The sequence below is a fragment of the Rosa chinensis genome, chromosome 2 (assembly GCF_002994745.2).
Source record: "Rosa chinensis cultivar Old Blush chromosome 2, RchiOBHm-V2, whole genome shotgun sequence".
NCBI classification, from domain to species: Eukaryota; Viridiplantae; Streptophyta; class Magnoliopsida; order Rosales; family Rosaceae; genus Rosa; species Rosa chinensis.
In genome coordinates, this window is record NC_037089.1 from 64,271,496 (window position 1) to 64,287,374 (window position 15,879).

At 38.7% G+C, this 15,879-nt stretch overlaps 1 protein-coding gene across 3 annotated transcripts; it reads right to left on the reverse strand.

Annotated features, from left to right (window-relative positions):
* Positions 1–6,024: 6,024 nt before the first annotated feature.
* On the reverse strand, positions 6,025–15,679 carry LOC112186039. Of its 3 annotated transcripts, none has more exons than XM_024324391.2 (11): positions 15,209–15,679; positions 14,470–14,565; positions 14,164–14,346; positions 13,952–14,051; positions 13,806–13,836; positions 12,514–12,556; positions 11,786–11,938; positions 8,605–10,675; positions 7,113–8,379; positions 6,773–6,853; positions 6,025–6,532 (listed from the first exon to the last, which is right to left on the reverse strand). In XM_024324391.2, exons 2-11 carry the CDS (start codon positions 14,526–14,528, stop codon positions 6,468–6,470), a joined length of 4,053 nt encoding a protein of 1,350 aa, XP_024180159.1. In that variant the 5' UTR covers positions 14,529–14,565; positions 15,209–15,679; the 3' UTR covers positions 6,025–6,467. The 3 variants fall into 3 exon arrangements, with proteins under 3 accessions (XP_024180159.1, XP_024180158.1, XP_024180160.1); XM_024324390.2 differs by having other exon boundaries at positions 14,470–14,617; XM_024324392.2 differs by lacking the exons at positions 13,806–13,836; positions 13,952–14,051; positions 14,164–14,346; positions 14,470–14,565; positions 15,209–15,679 and adding an exon at positions 13,607–13,720.
* Positions 15,680–15,879: the final 200 nt, after the last annotated feature.

Sequence of the window (15,879 nt, forward strand, 5' to 3'; positions counted from 1 at the left end):
GCTAAACCCAAAGATTATCATGATCAGTAAGAATCTTCCAGCCTAATTTCACTAGAGCAGCTTGATTGAAATGAGAGAAGGTCCTTAGACCTACCCCCCTTTTAACTTTGGGGGTGCTGATAGAAGCATTTTAATGCGATGTTTTAATAGTTATTTCCTTAAATAAATCAATTTTAATAAAGTTTCTATTTTTAGGTACCTTGGAACAAATTGAGAAGAAATGAGCTTAAAGGCACATGAGAAGCAAGGGAACGTTGGAAATGATAGAGGCAAAGCACGAGAGATGTAGAAATGAGCTAAAATTAACAAATGAAGTTTTCCTGGTCCAGCTAGGAAATCCTTAGGTCAGACTAGGAAACCCAGTCAAAGTACGAATCTTAGGTCAACTAGGAAACATGATCAGAGAAATGAAGAAAAATGGCAAAAAATGTAGAGTCTTAGTTGGACTAGGAAACCTACTTTTGCCAGGAAAATGAATCCTAATGACACAAGGAGTCCCAGTTGAACTAGGAAAGCAAAAGAAGACTTCGGAAGGTTCAAGAACATTTCATGTGAAGAGTCCTCATTGGACTAGGAGTCCTGATCACAATAGGATACCTGGGTGGACTAGGAGAGCCCAAGAACAAGCTCAAAACGTCCTCTATAAAGGTGATATGGATTGGGAGTCATTTTTGACAAGAAAAGATGATTAAAAATCAAATCTGGAGTCCTATTAGACATAGACTGATTTTGACTGAATTTCAAGTATATATCTAGATAATGACATCTCAATTAAATCCTAAATGCATCTAGACATGATTGTGGCCAAAGGGAGACTTCTACAAATAATGAAGGAGAATTTCAAGGGATTACAACATGCAGAAAGGTTGAAAACAAGTCCAGATACATTCCTTGAAGTCCACATTCACTCTTGGCTGAAATTGAGGAGATAAATTAGAAAATAATCATGTAATTAATGCAAAAATAATGTCCCTTAAATCAAGGTATTATTTTGGAGGCTTCCCATTGGTTGGATGACACAGGGAGGATGACGTGGAATTATATTATTGGCTAATGCTATATGGATCAATTAGATAATTCCTAAAAATGAAAAGAAGGATCCAGAATCCCCATACATCTCCTATATATAGATGCACCCTGCAAGCCTACCAAACACTTCACACACCACTTCTCCCATAATTCTAAACACCAAAAATTCTCTCCATTCTCTAGTCTTCAGAAGCTCTGCGTCTCAACCAATGAGGAGAAGAAGTCATGCAATACATCAAGATCCTAGCTGTCATCCACCCTTGTGTCGTCCCTAGAAGATTGCTTGCTTTCAAGGATCTTCAAGTTCTTCATCTCAAGGCTTTGTCATTCATCTTTCACGATGTATTTCATACTTTCTTTTGTTTTCCTTTGTAATTTGATTCGTAGAGTTATGAATTCTAGTTAACATAACGTTAAGGTCAAACTTTAAAGCCCGTCTCTATGCTTTGATAATAAAGTTGTGATTTCTATATGTTGATTTCTATGTTGCTTATGTGAGATTGCTTAATTGCTTTTGTTTTACATAAAACTTTTATATGTTTATGTTCTTCAAGTGCACACTTAGGATATATTCATGTAATTGGAGCTTGATTTAGGTTAACAAATCACCTAAAAGTTTTGTGAACCTAAATCATAAGTAGTAAAGGCTTTGGACAAAAGTCGAAATCAATTAAGGAGGATTGCAAATAGAAGAACTTTTTCATACTAGGTTGTGCACTTTGGTTGACATCATTTCTTTATTCTTCATGCGTTGAATGTGTTCTTGATTAGCTAGCTTTCTAGACTATGATTGCATATTCAATAGGTTTAATTTAGGTGCTTTCACTTAGATTAAACATTCAAGGAAAGTAAAATATGGGAAATCGTTTGCTTATTAACGTTTCACATGGTCAACTTCTTTCTCATGACATAGATAATCAACTATAGGAATTGTAATTTGATTTCATTCATATAGATGTGGTTTTGATTTTTGTTCCTGGCGTTCCAACCTTGTATATGTGTTTTTACATTTTCTTTATTTGATTTATTTTAATTTTCAAATTTATAATTCTAAACCACCCTATTTGTGTTTACTTGTATATATTTTTATTCTTTGTTTTATTTTTGTAAATAATACTTTATACTTGTATTAATTCTTTGTTTCTTTATGCAATTACAGGTATACCCTCAATCTCAGGCTTAAACGATCCATACTTATTCTATACTAACAACTACATTTTTCAGGGTTAAATTGTGCGCTTGTTTTTAGTGTACTAGGTGCAGATAGCAGACCAAGCCACATGAACTTGAGTGGTATTACCCCAGAAAAAATTCCTACTTTCAGCATCTAAATGCTTAGAAACTTAAGAGGGACACCTAAAGAAGGATAAAACATGATTGGGTAAACCAGAGAGGTTTGCTTTAAGTAGAGTTAACTTATCACCACAGGAAAGAGAATTCCCTTTCCAACTAGCTAGCTTCTTTTGCATTTTCAGAATCAGGTCTTTTGAATTAACAGGGTCTTTTTAGAAAATAATATTATTGATACCAAGATATCTATCCAAAGTTGTCTTATGTTGAATATTCATAATGTTACTAAGACGACATCTGGTATGAGAAGGAATATTATGAGAGAAATAAAGAGTAGATTTGTTATAGTTTATCTGTTGTCCAGTAGCTTTGCTAAAAATGTCTAAAGTGTTCAGTAAGTGCTTAGCACCAGTAGTAGTACCTGGCCGAGTTTGTTGAAATTAAATTGCGATGCTTCTGTTATTAATAATGGGGCATAGGTTGGAATGGGGGCTGTTGTTAGAGGTAATGAAGGTAATCTTTGGTTGGATGTGGGTGAGCATAATCAAGGGAGACTTCTAACTTTTTACGTGTTGCAAAGCTACAAGCGCTAATCGTGGGGCTTGAAGCTATGTAAAAGCGTGGTTGAGAGCCTGAGAGAATTGAAACAGATTTCTTGGAGGCGGTTATGATCATGAATTGTAGTGATGATTGTTTAGCTGAGGAGTGAGTTTTGGTGGAGAAAGTCAGGCTACTGTTGGCATCAATTGGAACTCAGAGTATTTACCATGTTTCTCGGAGTGCCAATGGTGCTACACATGTTGTAGCTCAGGGTGTAGCCCGGCTAGAGGGGTGTCATGTTTGATTGGGGGTTTGACTCTTTCGGCTCAAGGATGTCATCAATGATGATAGACTCATAACTAGTTATAGTAGTAGGGAAGAAAGTGGAAAGTTTATGTCTAATACCGGTCATTCCCATATTTTGTAATCGTTTCTTTAGTTGAATAAAGTTTTTTTTCTTCTCAGAAAAAACAAATAAAGAAGAGTACAACACAAATAACTACAATAAAGAAAGGGAAAATTGTCTGTACAATACCTGACGTTTCAGCCATTCTAAACTTTTGTACTTCAAGTTTAAAAAATATCATAATGGTACCTGAGATTCTGACCCCGACCAAATATTTATACCTAGTGTGGTTAGCTCCATTGCGGAGGTTACCATGTTGCATAATTTAAAGGGTATTTTTGTCCCTTCATGTTTTAATCCATTTATTTTTTTCAAATCCATGGCGGCTGCTTTAGTCTCACTCTCGTTCTCTACTCTCCACCCTCATCCCTTCACCCCAAACATGAGCTCCAGCTTTTGAAGAACTTTTCTTATAAATCGATTGTATGCTTGGTTTTAAGGAAAGTATATTTTGGGAAAGTATTAAATCTTTGTAAATTTCTTTCATTTAAGATTATTATTTTTGTCCACTCACGCTAATATTTTTCAAATACTTTTTCCTGAGTCATTCAGTTTCAAATGTCCAATTCGCAGACTAGACTAGTTGAGATCGGACGTACTTGGAGTCGAGGCATAATTGTCGATACCACTTCCGCATTGTAGAATTTGTTTATCTTGATAAATTATTCTTGTATACCTTGCTAATTAGATTGCTCTTATTACTAAGCACTTGTGTAAATTGTAAATTTGAGATGATTTAGATTTATATTGTTTCATATCTAGTTATGGAGTTTGGTTGTGAACTGTGAGGAGCATGTAGGCTCCATGAGTTAAGGAGTGGGCAGTCCATTCTTAGGAGTGGTTCTGCCTAATTTTTGATAGAATTTCTTCTAAATTAGGGCATGCAGGGCCACCTCGGATTTCAAGTTGAAATCTCTGTGAGCCTGTCAGGGAAACAGTTTTTCTGTAATATAATCAGTTATGAACAAAATTTTATCGTTTCCTTTCAAAAATTAAAAAATAAAACATTGTAAGGAAAACTGTTTGTTGAGACTTTTCCAATTCCTATTTGTCAATATTTCAATAAGAATAGGAAAAGCAAATTTCAAATGATTTCCAAGGATGGTAGGCTAGTGGTGGGTGGTGTAGCTCAGATTGCGGCCAATCTTCCTAACCATATATGTATAAGGCTTTTCATCTCAGCTCAATATATAAACACAACAATGCTCAAAACCTTCGACATTGTGAGTGAGTTTTCTATCGGAACTTGACTATAACTGCATATGGCTATTTCAATCAGAGTTTTTATCACAAACACAAACAGTTCCTGAAATTTGAGTTGTTCGACACTTTGGTTCCTAATATTTTAAAACTATCACATTGGTACCTTAAAATTAAGCACCAACATACTTTTAAGGGAAAATCGTCCAAACAATTTCTGAACTTTTCTGAACTATTAACTTTCATACCTATGTTTTGAAAAACATCAAAATGGTACCTGTTGATTTAAGCTCAACCCAACTTTCGTACCTAGCAACAGTAAAATCGTTAACCCCTTTAACTTTGGAGGGGTAAATCTGGTAGTTCATATATTCTGGAAAAGAAATAAAAATAGAAGGGAAAAAAAAGAGTTTGACATGGCTCGAATCTGTCGAACCGGAACCGTTCGTATTTATTGTTGTAAATTGCAGTTTTGAATGCCTTAACGATCACCAATTTGGCTGAAATTTTGCAGAGATGATCTATACATTAGGACTTAAAAACTGAACGGTTAAGATCTAAATGTGTGATCGGAAAGGGGGGAAAAATATAAATCCGTACCTAATCCTTAGGTACGGACGTCCGCAACCAAGAACGCCTGTATATATATATATATATATATATATATATATATATATATATATATATATAACTAAAGGATTCATAAACTTTTCATATATGACCTTAACTTGAGTATAGAATAGTACAAAGAGACTACTCTGTTTAACACTGTTTTGAGCACCAAGTAGTCTATATTAAATAAAAACACTTCGCCCTATTGGTAATAAATTTCCAAAAGTCAATCGAGCATGCAATTGTGGTACGTTGGAATCAAATATTTCTAGAAAGGTTTATAGAATAGCTCTTGCTAAGCATAGACACATAACACAACTAACCGAGTTTGGGTCCCACGCGCTCTAGACCATCAACTGATCCCCGATGCCACCATTACCGCCTGCGCCTGGAGCAAATTTGGATCAAACCCAAACCCAGCCCACGCCGCCGGTCTTTGTCCCTTGAAGCACCACGACTTTCCTCGCCTCAGAGATTTGGTTTCGATTTGATGCCAACGACTCACTGCCACCTAAAGTAAACCGTCCCAGTCTCCCAGAAGGCAAAGGGCAGTATAACAACCGTTCCCTTCTGGTAGCATCACAACAACAGCGAGGCAACCGCTAGGATTGACATCGGACCGCTACCGAACGAGAAGAAAGATCTCAGGTTTTCCTCTCCGACTTCGCTCTCTACGCAGCTAGGGTTACATCCTCATTTTTTGCCTTTCTTATTTTAATACATCGTAAAAACAATGAAGAAATTTTTTCCATTCTCATCTGAAATCTATCCAAACAAAGATGGTTAATAATTCACTCTGTTAAATTCAAAAATAAAAATTTATCAGAACATCCAAACTCCTCACTATAAGTCCCATGAAGAGTCGATACAGTTCTAATGAACTACTTAAAAGTTAAAAGCTTGGAATAGGTATTAATTTGTTGCAGATCGACTTCACCAAAAAAGAAAAAGAAAAATACCCAACAGGAGATGACGAGGAAAAAGCGGTGTTTGTATTACAAGCTACTATTCCGGATAATCATATCACTCTCCTTAAACTGTCAACACTGCTGATTCTAACAAAAGTGCAGATATACATCACAAAAAGGCTACACCAAATTGGAGAGAAAAAGAATGCCTCTAGACTACCAAAACCACAGTTGCATTAAGCCAATAATCGACTCATTGTTCAATAGAATATACACCACATTTTGAACACAACTATCATCATATGTAGCTAACTAAATGACCAAGCCTGGTGAGTCCAACATATACATAATCCCATCGTCGATCTTATATTAGATGGCTGAATCGTGCTTAATCAATCTTTTTGTATCTTATAACTGATCACCCTTTACACCCTACCTTGAATAATCCAAGCACTTGTGATGGGGTATTCTCTAAGTGGTACTTATCTCAACTTTGAGTCGCTTCCCTTGCTTCGGAATGATGAGAGCGAGAAGAATGATCTTGGAGCTGTTATATAGAACATAAATTGTATCCTGTCAGAAAGGCTCTAAGCAATTGCCATTGCCAAGTTGATAACCCATTCCAACAAGTGAACTGGAGCTGTCAATGATACACGTAATGTTTTACGAGCTCTTCACAGCTTCAGGTTCATCTGCCAAAACAGGGCTAGCATAGAAATTTTTGTTTCCTACAGTATAGCCACAATATCCAAATAATAATAAGACATTTTCATTAATACACAATCACCTTTTAATGAGCTTCCCGAAATATGCTCCTCCCTCAGTTTAAAGTTCACCGGAGGTGATGGGATAGAGCTTAATGCTTGAACTGCAAACAGTGATCAATTTTAAAAATCAGCTGTTCATTCTTTTATCAAATGGACAAAAACGCAATAAAGGATACTAAATAAAAGAAAAAAATCATCAACTTCAACAAGAAAAAATATATTGAATTGAGATCCTCAGATGATTTCATGTGTCCAACAAGCTCAAGTCACAGGGGTAGTAACCATAGCATGAAGAAAACCTTTAATTAGGAACAGGCAGGATACATAAGATAAAATGGCATTAGGATATCTGTAACTTACCCCTTTCATTGAACTCAGTTTCATTGAAGCCATCATCGGGACCCTGTGCAAATCCCATTCTTGACTTTCTCAAATCATCTGATGATCGGTTGGCAGGATCTCGCCCATCTTCGGTATCATCATCTCCTTCAGAAGTCGTAGCAGAGATCCAGTCAGCCATATTATCTGTCCCACGACTTTTTCTTCCGAACTTTAACAACCGTTTAAATCCTTTGGTCATATCCTTGCGTGACTGATTTTGTGATGAATTAGTAGCAAGGACAGGTTTCTGAGCACTTCCCCATTTCTTCCTCATTCGAGCTGCATCAACATCTGTTTGGCTAAGACCATGAGAATTCCAAGAAGCAGGGCTCCCCATTGGAGAGTCTACAGAGGCATCAATATCAGAGGTCTCATGTTGGTAGGAAAACGGATGATGCATCTGTAAGTTCCATGACATGGGGCTTTCCCCTGGTGAGCCTGGCACAGACTCCACAGCATGAAATGTTGAAGGCACCGCAGCAGGCAACTCGGCAACTGATGTGGGGTCTGCTTGAGAAAGAGATCTTACAGAATTGACATTATCAGACCCGGAGTTACCAGACTTGTCAGATTCCTGACTAGATCTCGGTTTTCCGATATCCATATCAACATCATCCTCAACTACCATCATTTCAAGTTCTTCCTCTTCTTCTTCTTCCTTGGCCATATCTACTGCATCTTCTGCCTCAAAGGCCAATTCATCAAATTCTTCTTCATTGTTCCTGGTCTCAGATGCCATGAAACCTTTCAGCTTAGAAATACTTACTCCGGAACCAGTACCTATCCCATTACCCTTCCTAAGAAAGGATTTTGACTCCACAATTTCTGGAAATTTGTCATAAGGGCCCTGCTCAGTTTGCCCTTTGTCAAATCTTAATGGCACCAAGACAACCCCATCAGAGTTCATTGGCGACAAGGTGTTGAATTCTACAGGATTAGCGGAACTCTTCCTCAAGGACTGAGAACGCCGCGACTTCTCTTCCTTGAACATTACTGTATCTTCACTACTACTCTTGCTGCGGGAATAGCTTCTGACCTGTGAGCGAGCAGCTATTTTGTTAGCGGCTACTTTGCTAACTCCAGAAGAGGGCTTCGTATTTTCTTTCCTTAAATCAGAAAAGTTTGGAACTGATTGTACAAGAGGATTATCTGATTCTAATCTTCGCCGCCCTGAACTAAGGTTGGAAACTTTGGCTGATGAACGAGGGGCTGGTGCAGTTGGGGTCCAGGGGGCGGAATCTAATGGCTGTTGTCAAAACAGAAAACTATCATCCTTAGATACAAATGTTAATCAGCAATCAAAATATCTATTGGCTGTTGTCAATACATAAAAATATCATCCTTAGATACAAGCCTTAATCAGCAATCAAAATATATCTTCAACCACTTTGTCAGATAAAAGGATAAAAAAACAATCAAACTTGAACAGCTCATTTTACTGCTAGTTTCGTGATGACTTAACCAGAATTACCTGCTCCTTTTTCATACTAGATCGAAAATTAAATGATCTGAGCTTCTCAGCGCGTCGACGAGCACTGGATACTGAATCCTGTCTGTCTGCTGACCCTGAAAAGTTGGCATTTAACTCTGCCCTACTTTGTTCAAGGCTATCTTCCATGGCCTTCAACTTGGCCTCCTTCTCTTCTCTTTTGGAACCCCATTCTTCTCTCAGCTTAGCATCTCTTTTCTGCATGTACCTCTCATAGAATTTTCCTTTAGAATCAAGAGAGAATCCAACCTCGGAGAAATTCTGCTTTGGAGTATCACCATAGTCCTGGTTACTTGGTACCTTCAATGGTGGAGTATTGAAGTTTGCCATGTTACTAGAACTACCCTCAGGTTCCATGACTCTGGTGTCAACAAATTGTGCAGGAGGAATCTCCTCCACTGCTGGCTTTCTATGTTGTGAACTTACTGCCTCTTCCTTCTTCATATCCACAGGCTTGCTTCTACGAGCGAAACTAGACTGATCCACAGGAACCCTAAGTTTGTGCTCTGCATAAAGCTTTTCAAGCTCATTTGCCTTGAGTTTAAGTTCATCATTGAGTTCCTGATTTCCCTTGGTCTGTCTTACTCTCTGAACTTGCTCTACTGCTGTTGACATTGTAGCAAGGCTCTCTTGATTCACTGAACCTTTATCACCCATAAAATCCAACTTGATGTTTCCGCCTTCATCTCTCCTACCCAGTGACCTCTTATTCTGTTCACGACTGGCAGAAGCAGGTTTCTGGAATTTCATTTTCTGAGTTCCAGAACTATCCACTTTTAGTTGTTGCTTATCTGATGATGTCAAGTCCTTTCTTCCCACCTCCTCCTCAAGCTCTCCAGAAAACGATCTCCACAGAGGCTGGGGAGGTAATTGATCAGGCTGGATGCCTTTGAGCTGCCCTGAAGAGGCTTCATCAGGTTTTCGTCCAAAACCACCTTCAGACTGCCCCGAGAAAGATCGGGTATGACCCTGGAATCCCCTAGGATGTAACTGAGTCATTGACTGATCTCTCGATCTAGAATCCTCAACCCTATTCACAGTTCCACCATCAGATGGAGCACTCCCAACCTGGTTCTTCCCACCAGCAACCGCTGCCCGATTTGAAAATCCTATAGACCGTGTCTCGGAACCGGGTTGATCCTTAGACCCACCACTTCTCTCTTTGCTAGCAGAAGATATATTCAACTTCTCTAGAGAAACCCCTTGATCACTTAACGCAACCTGCTCTGTTTTGCCAATAGAAGACTTGGATTGGGTCTGGGAACTCACCTGCGTCTTCAAATTGTTCCTCACCTTTGACCCCACCTCCTCCTCTTCACCTAATACCCCAGCCCCGATCTGCCCCTCGGCTTGATCTTTCACCCCAAGATGGCCAACTCTACCAGAAAGACTCGAATCCACCGAGTCATTCAGCGCCTTCCGGTCCTTACCCTCTGCCACACCAGATACAATACTATTTCCCCTTGATAGAGAAACAGAGGAAATAGAAGATGGCGTGCACAAGGGGCTCTCAGTGTCTTTCTTGTCAGCACTCAAATCGATGCTCATGTCACTAGCACCGCTCCATCTCCGAAGCACGGCCGCAGGCGCCGATGACACATCAGACGACAGCCGCCGGAGCTCCGCAGGTTTGGCAACAACGGGTTTGCCGCCACCGCTGGAACCAGTAGGACTGTCCTGCTTATTCTCAAAGAGCTTGATGCGGTCCTGGACGCTGAGCCTTCTCGCAGGTTGTTGAGTCGCCAACGTTGGCTCGGTCTGAGGCTCGTCCTTGTTTTCCACCTTCTTGGTCTTGTCGCCGTCTTTGTCTTCCTCAGTTACGTTGTTACGTTGTTGCCTGGGAAAGTTGCTGGCAACGGACTTGGGCTGTTGACACGTGGATGGCTTTGATAGGTCTTCTAGATGCAACCCAGTTGTGTCTTCGGTAGGGTCATCGATTGACATGTCGGACTCGCATGAGGCTCGGACGAGTCTGTCGTCGCCACCTGGCTTCCATGGGCTGATCAGCTCTGATCTTCTCTCCCACAAAGATATAAACTTTGTACTAGCTTCGCTGCACACATTTTCAAATCTAAACTTGTTAGCTTGTAAATATAATATTAAAATAATACAATACGAAATGCCTTAAATATGAAATCTTTTTAAGGTGAGAAGTACAAGGTCAGTTGAGATATGACAAATGGAAAATGCCTTTGTAACTGTATACCTGCCAAATTGAGACAAGCAGCTTAACTATTTTTTTTTTCTAGATCTACCAACTACTATTTCCTATTTGGGCCATTTGGCAACAACTATAATTTATGGTTGGGCTTATTTTATTCGAAAGAAAGGTTTAACTTTCACTTTACAATGGACCCATCTGTGACCCAATTCATTTGCTTCTAAATTCTCACTAGTCATACCAAACACTAAATAGTTGCTTCTGTTTGTTTGCAAGTCTATGGAAGTCCTTGTCAAATAGTGAAAGTATATACTACTTTATGACCAACAAATAATATGCAGACACCCACATAAAACTCATTCCCTCACAAGAAACGCGTGAAAGTCACAGATTCCTAGCTATTCCAGCTGTCTGAGATTTTGAACAAAAATCACTTAATGTGTAAGATACATACTTCAATCAGGCCACCCCGATTATTCTTTTGAATCGAAGAGACTGAATGTACATGATATTATCATGACATTTCACATTAGGAGAACAACAGATCCCATACTGACGTGGTGAATGATAATCCATTCAGGCTACGTGGTGTCGTGACGTTTTAACACACCACTTTGCATTAGTGATTGGAGCCACCATGTCAGCATGATGGAGTGATTTGTGCACCCCACTCAAGTTTTTCTCTCAAACATTGACAACAATGAAGTACCAGTAATGGCGAAGCAGAGCCTCAACTGAAGCAGTTGAAAGTATACATGCTTAAATAGCTAGTTTCAGAATGTACTTTGAGGCCAAGATCAAGTGGGAAAGTGTTTAAAGGATGGATAAATAGGAAGAGAGCTAATGTGATGACACACAAGCAGACATTGAGACACAAGCATATGAAAGTGAGTGCATGCCCGCACACAAGAAGGGGGGGGGGGGGGGGGGTGGGGGGAGAGAGAGGGAGAGAATGGGGGCTATTTAAATAAAACTTGAAGATAGAATTTTCCAGAATCTTACTGTAACCGATGGCCACCAAACTGATCTGCAAATAGTTGTAGTTCGGAGACTGTATCAGGGTTGAAACCAGCAGCAGATGCACGAGCACAAGCTGTGGATAGATCCTGCCTCACTGCAACCAGCCGTACATCAATAGCCCTTAAAAGCTCCTTCCTGTAGGAATGATATTAAGGAATAAACATGAGAAATCAACTTTGGGACGTAGATGTTTCAAAATAGCAAGATTATACATCTTGACATGCTTACGTACTATCCTGAATGAACACAGCAGAGCTATGACCAATTTTCCAAATTAAAATGCAGTCAACTCTACTGTTTGTTATTAACTGCCACTCTCAACTTTGTACTGGACTTTTAATGTGAAACAACAATTAATTATTTCCAAACATCTCAGACCAAAGATTCATATGAAAGAGGCTTCTATCATCATCTCATGAACATGGCCAAATTTTAGTCAGCCCAAAAAGAAAGCCATCTTAAATCACCTCAAACAGAAATACCTTCCCATGGCTGACTTTCTAGAGTCAAGTTCAACCTAAGGGAATTTGAAAAATAAATGCAACAAAATCTTTCAATATCTCCTATTGCCACAACCAACAGCAACTTCTTCCATAACTTCTAACTATAACCATATGTAATGGACAAAATGAAAAAAGTAATGCGACAAATGCTACATTTAATAAATAAACACAAAATTATAAAGAAATCCAAATTCGACCAACTATTACTTTGTTGCATCTGCGGCTGCTGTGCTACCTTTTCCATCCCCACCTGAGCAAACCATTCAAAAGCTAAGTCAGCAATGCTTCAGAATAATAGCCAGATGTAACTGGATATAGCGATTATAAATAAATGATAGATATTTCAAAAGGACAAAATCATAGGTCAAATGCTTTTGAGAAGAACTGAGATTATCTTTTCAGAACTTCCTTTTTATCAAGTGATCAAGTTGAACAATTTTCTAAATGCAAAGTTAGATTAGCAGCACATAGATGATTCACATAGAAGACAAAAACAAGTATGATGACACACTGACTTCTATAATACTTTTCAGGCATAGTATTATGCCATGCCCGAATAAGTAATCTTTATGATATCCTAGAGCCTAGATAACTGTAAGTCATGCTGCATTCTATGTTATCGCTGGAGGAAACAAAAAATGCATAAAGACCTCATACACTCACGCAAAACATGTGATCGTCCTAAATTGACCCGGTTAAAAAGTTCTCAATCTACCTTTGAGATACAGCCACAAACAAAACGGCTAAGTCCAAAATTGCATCCCAACATAAGCAAAAAGTTAACACAATTACAAAGACTAACGACTAATCCTCTTTGATAGCCTCCTCATCAAGGTTAAAGCTTTGAAGTCTCCCAAATATCACCAGCCTGGGAGGACTTTTGAGAAAGAGCATTCAAATATTCAACTGCAACGCCTATATACAACAGAAGAAGAAAATTCTCACAGGGTCTGCCACATTATACCCAATTGACACTTCCATATCAGGATTTCAAAGGGGGTCTTCCTCTATGATGATTACAGTTACTCTAATCACATCTCATATAAATTTTTCAGCTGGATATCTGAAATTCACTTCATATTTGAGCACCACCAGCACTAAGTCTCACCAAAATGATTAGTCAGAAGAAACATGCAGCCAGGTCTTTTAGCGATCCATGCTACCCATGTTCTGTTTAACTCTTGTGCAAAGTTAGCTAGGAAACATCCAGATGAATCAGCTACCAACTCTCAAGTCCAAAATGCACAATGCACTAGGCTACTAGCAAACACCTAAGCATTTTCTAAATGAGAAAAAGCACCTTCGCATGCCATTAACAAATCTGCCTCAGCACTCTGCGGATCGGTATGCTATATATCTCTAACCTGAGGAATATGATCTACTTCCAACACCACACCCGATTCCTCAAGGAAAATAACCTAGATTGCAAAAGCAGACTCAAACAAATTCCAGGTTGAAGATTAAAATCTCAAAAGTGGAGTTAGAAGAGATGATCATACCCAATGCACCAGAAGGTTGACCTCCCATTCCCTGATATACAGGAATTCAGAAATTAAGTTAAACCAGTCTAACCAGAAAGTAAATGTGATTGCGGTTACCATCAAGGTATTATTAAAAAAATAGTTAACTGATCAAATGACCATACCTGAGAATATATTCTCCGTGCAGATTCCAATTGGGACATTTCTGCATCAAAGGTATTGACCAGTTCTAGTACCTCCGGTGTACTAACAAACCGCACAAACCTGTAAAACATATAGGGCTTGTTAAGTCAAAATAGAAAACTTAATAAAACATCTTAAAAGGACAGAAGGATCTAAACAACTAAATATTATCTAAATTGGCAGCTCAAATAACCTTTCAAGTGTTCCTTTTGTGAACCATTTCTCAGCATGTTTACGTTTCTCAACCTCAAGTTTAATTGACTGAACTGCAAGGGCAACCTGCTCCTCTGCAACCTTTAAATGGGTTACAAATGGCTTGATTGAACCAGACGCTAGCTTCTCAGTGTTTCCATTACTAGAAACATACAATTCACATCTGCCAAAAGGAAAAAGGATAAACATTAATAACTATACAGCTTCAAATTCAGCCCCGGATTCAGCTTCTTTAGGCATCATCAAGAAACTTGACAATAAAAGATCCCTGACTTGTTTTCCTCACCTTGAATGCTTGGGTGACAACTGGAAAACCGCATAATCAAGAGGCGTATCAGATTTCATTTTCTCCTCCACTCTAGTTCCTTTACTCCACAGGCCTCTTCATAAAAAGATGTAATCTTCAGCCCCAAATGCCACAGACCCTCAGCATTCTGATTAATTCATTCAGAACACATAATCCAAATAAAAAGAGAGTACACAACATGAATATACCAGTTCTTTGCAAGTGACACAAAACTGTTTGAGCTCAATCGGATGAAAATTTCAATAGTCAAAACAACTATGAGAGCCTCACACTTTTCTAACCCACATTCTAAATCAACACCCTTTACAAATAAAAAGGCAAAAGCTTGGTAGCTGAAACTTACTAATTTTGGACCAAAATGCACACCAAGTATACACAATCAGATCTCAATCTAAGACTATTCTCAACTGCAAAAGTGCACTCGAAGTCGAGCACTTCTACCAAAACAGAAACCAAAACTTCGAAAATCAAATTCAACTATTTCCCAGATCTGATTCCACAGAACCAAGCTCAAATGCCAATCCAAACAACACCCAGATAGAAAAAAATGCTCAACCACCCACAAAACCAAATTCAAATGCCAGACCAAACCCAGATAGATAAACCCACATGCCCACATTCATATGCAACCACCCAAAACTAAAATTCAAAACCCAATCAATCGCACCCAAAATTTAAAACCAAAATGTCAGACCAATCGACCAAATAAGAAGCTTACCTGGAGCTCAATCTCTCAAAGATCTCTGACTGCTCAATCGGATCCTCCGATTTGATCAAATGGGTACCAGCATTTCGCTACCATTTTCCCTTTTTGTATATATATGCAGCTGCTTCTTCTTCTTCAACTACTGGGTCTTTGAGATAACCTTTTCTTTATTCAAATTTTGAAAATGGGTTTTCGTTTCCAATGAAAATAATCTATCTTGGGCTTGTCTTCTCTCTCTCTCTTTAAAGCTCTAGGCTTGAAGAAAACCCTAATAACAGCAATGACAATATGGTTTTTGCTTTACTCATTCCTCAAATGTACCTTTCTTTGCCCCCCTTTTTTCCCAAGTGCTTTGCTTTCTCTCTCTCTCTCTCTCTCTCTCCCCTCTGTTTTTAAAAATCTACAGTAGAGAGAGAGAAGAAGAGAGTGTGTGAGTTTGTCTGTGCTTTGCTTCAGACAAAACCTTGGTTTGTAATTTGTTAAAAATCTCAACTAGGATTTTGAAAGACAGAGACTGATTGGTGGAGGTGGGGAACTGAACTTATAGAAATGGACTTTTACTGTAGTTGACTCCCAAATTACCATTTGACCAATGCTTTATGTTATGTTCTTACCTTTTATTTACTAGTGACTACCATGATTTGTTGCAAAAATAAATGTAACTTGACCCAATCATGGGTGCT

Bases quoted from the DNA above. Each gene is read 5' to 3' on its own strand.
- LOC112186039 (XM_024324391.2), bottom strand. From the start codon at position 14,528: ATGAAATCTGATACGCCTCTTGATTATGCGGTTTTCCAGTTGTCACCC. The intron at 12,557-13,805 runs GTATGATCATCT...TGGTTTGCTCAG, and splicing joins TCAACCTTCTGGTGCATTGG to GTGGGGATGGAAAAGGTAGC. The intron at 11,939-12,513 runs GTAATAGTTGGT...TCATTCCTACAG, and splicing joins GCAGCCGCAGATGCAACAAA to GAAGGAGCTTTTAAGGGCTA.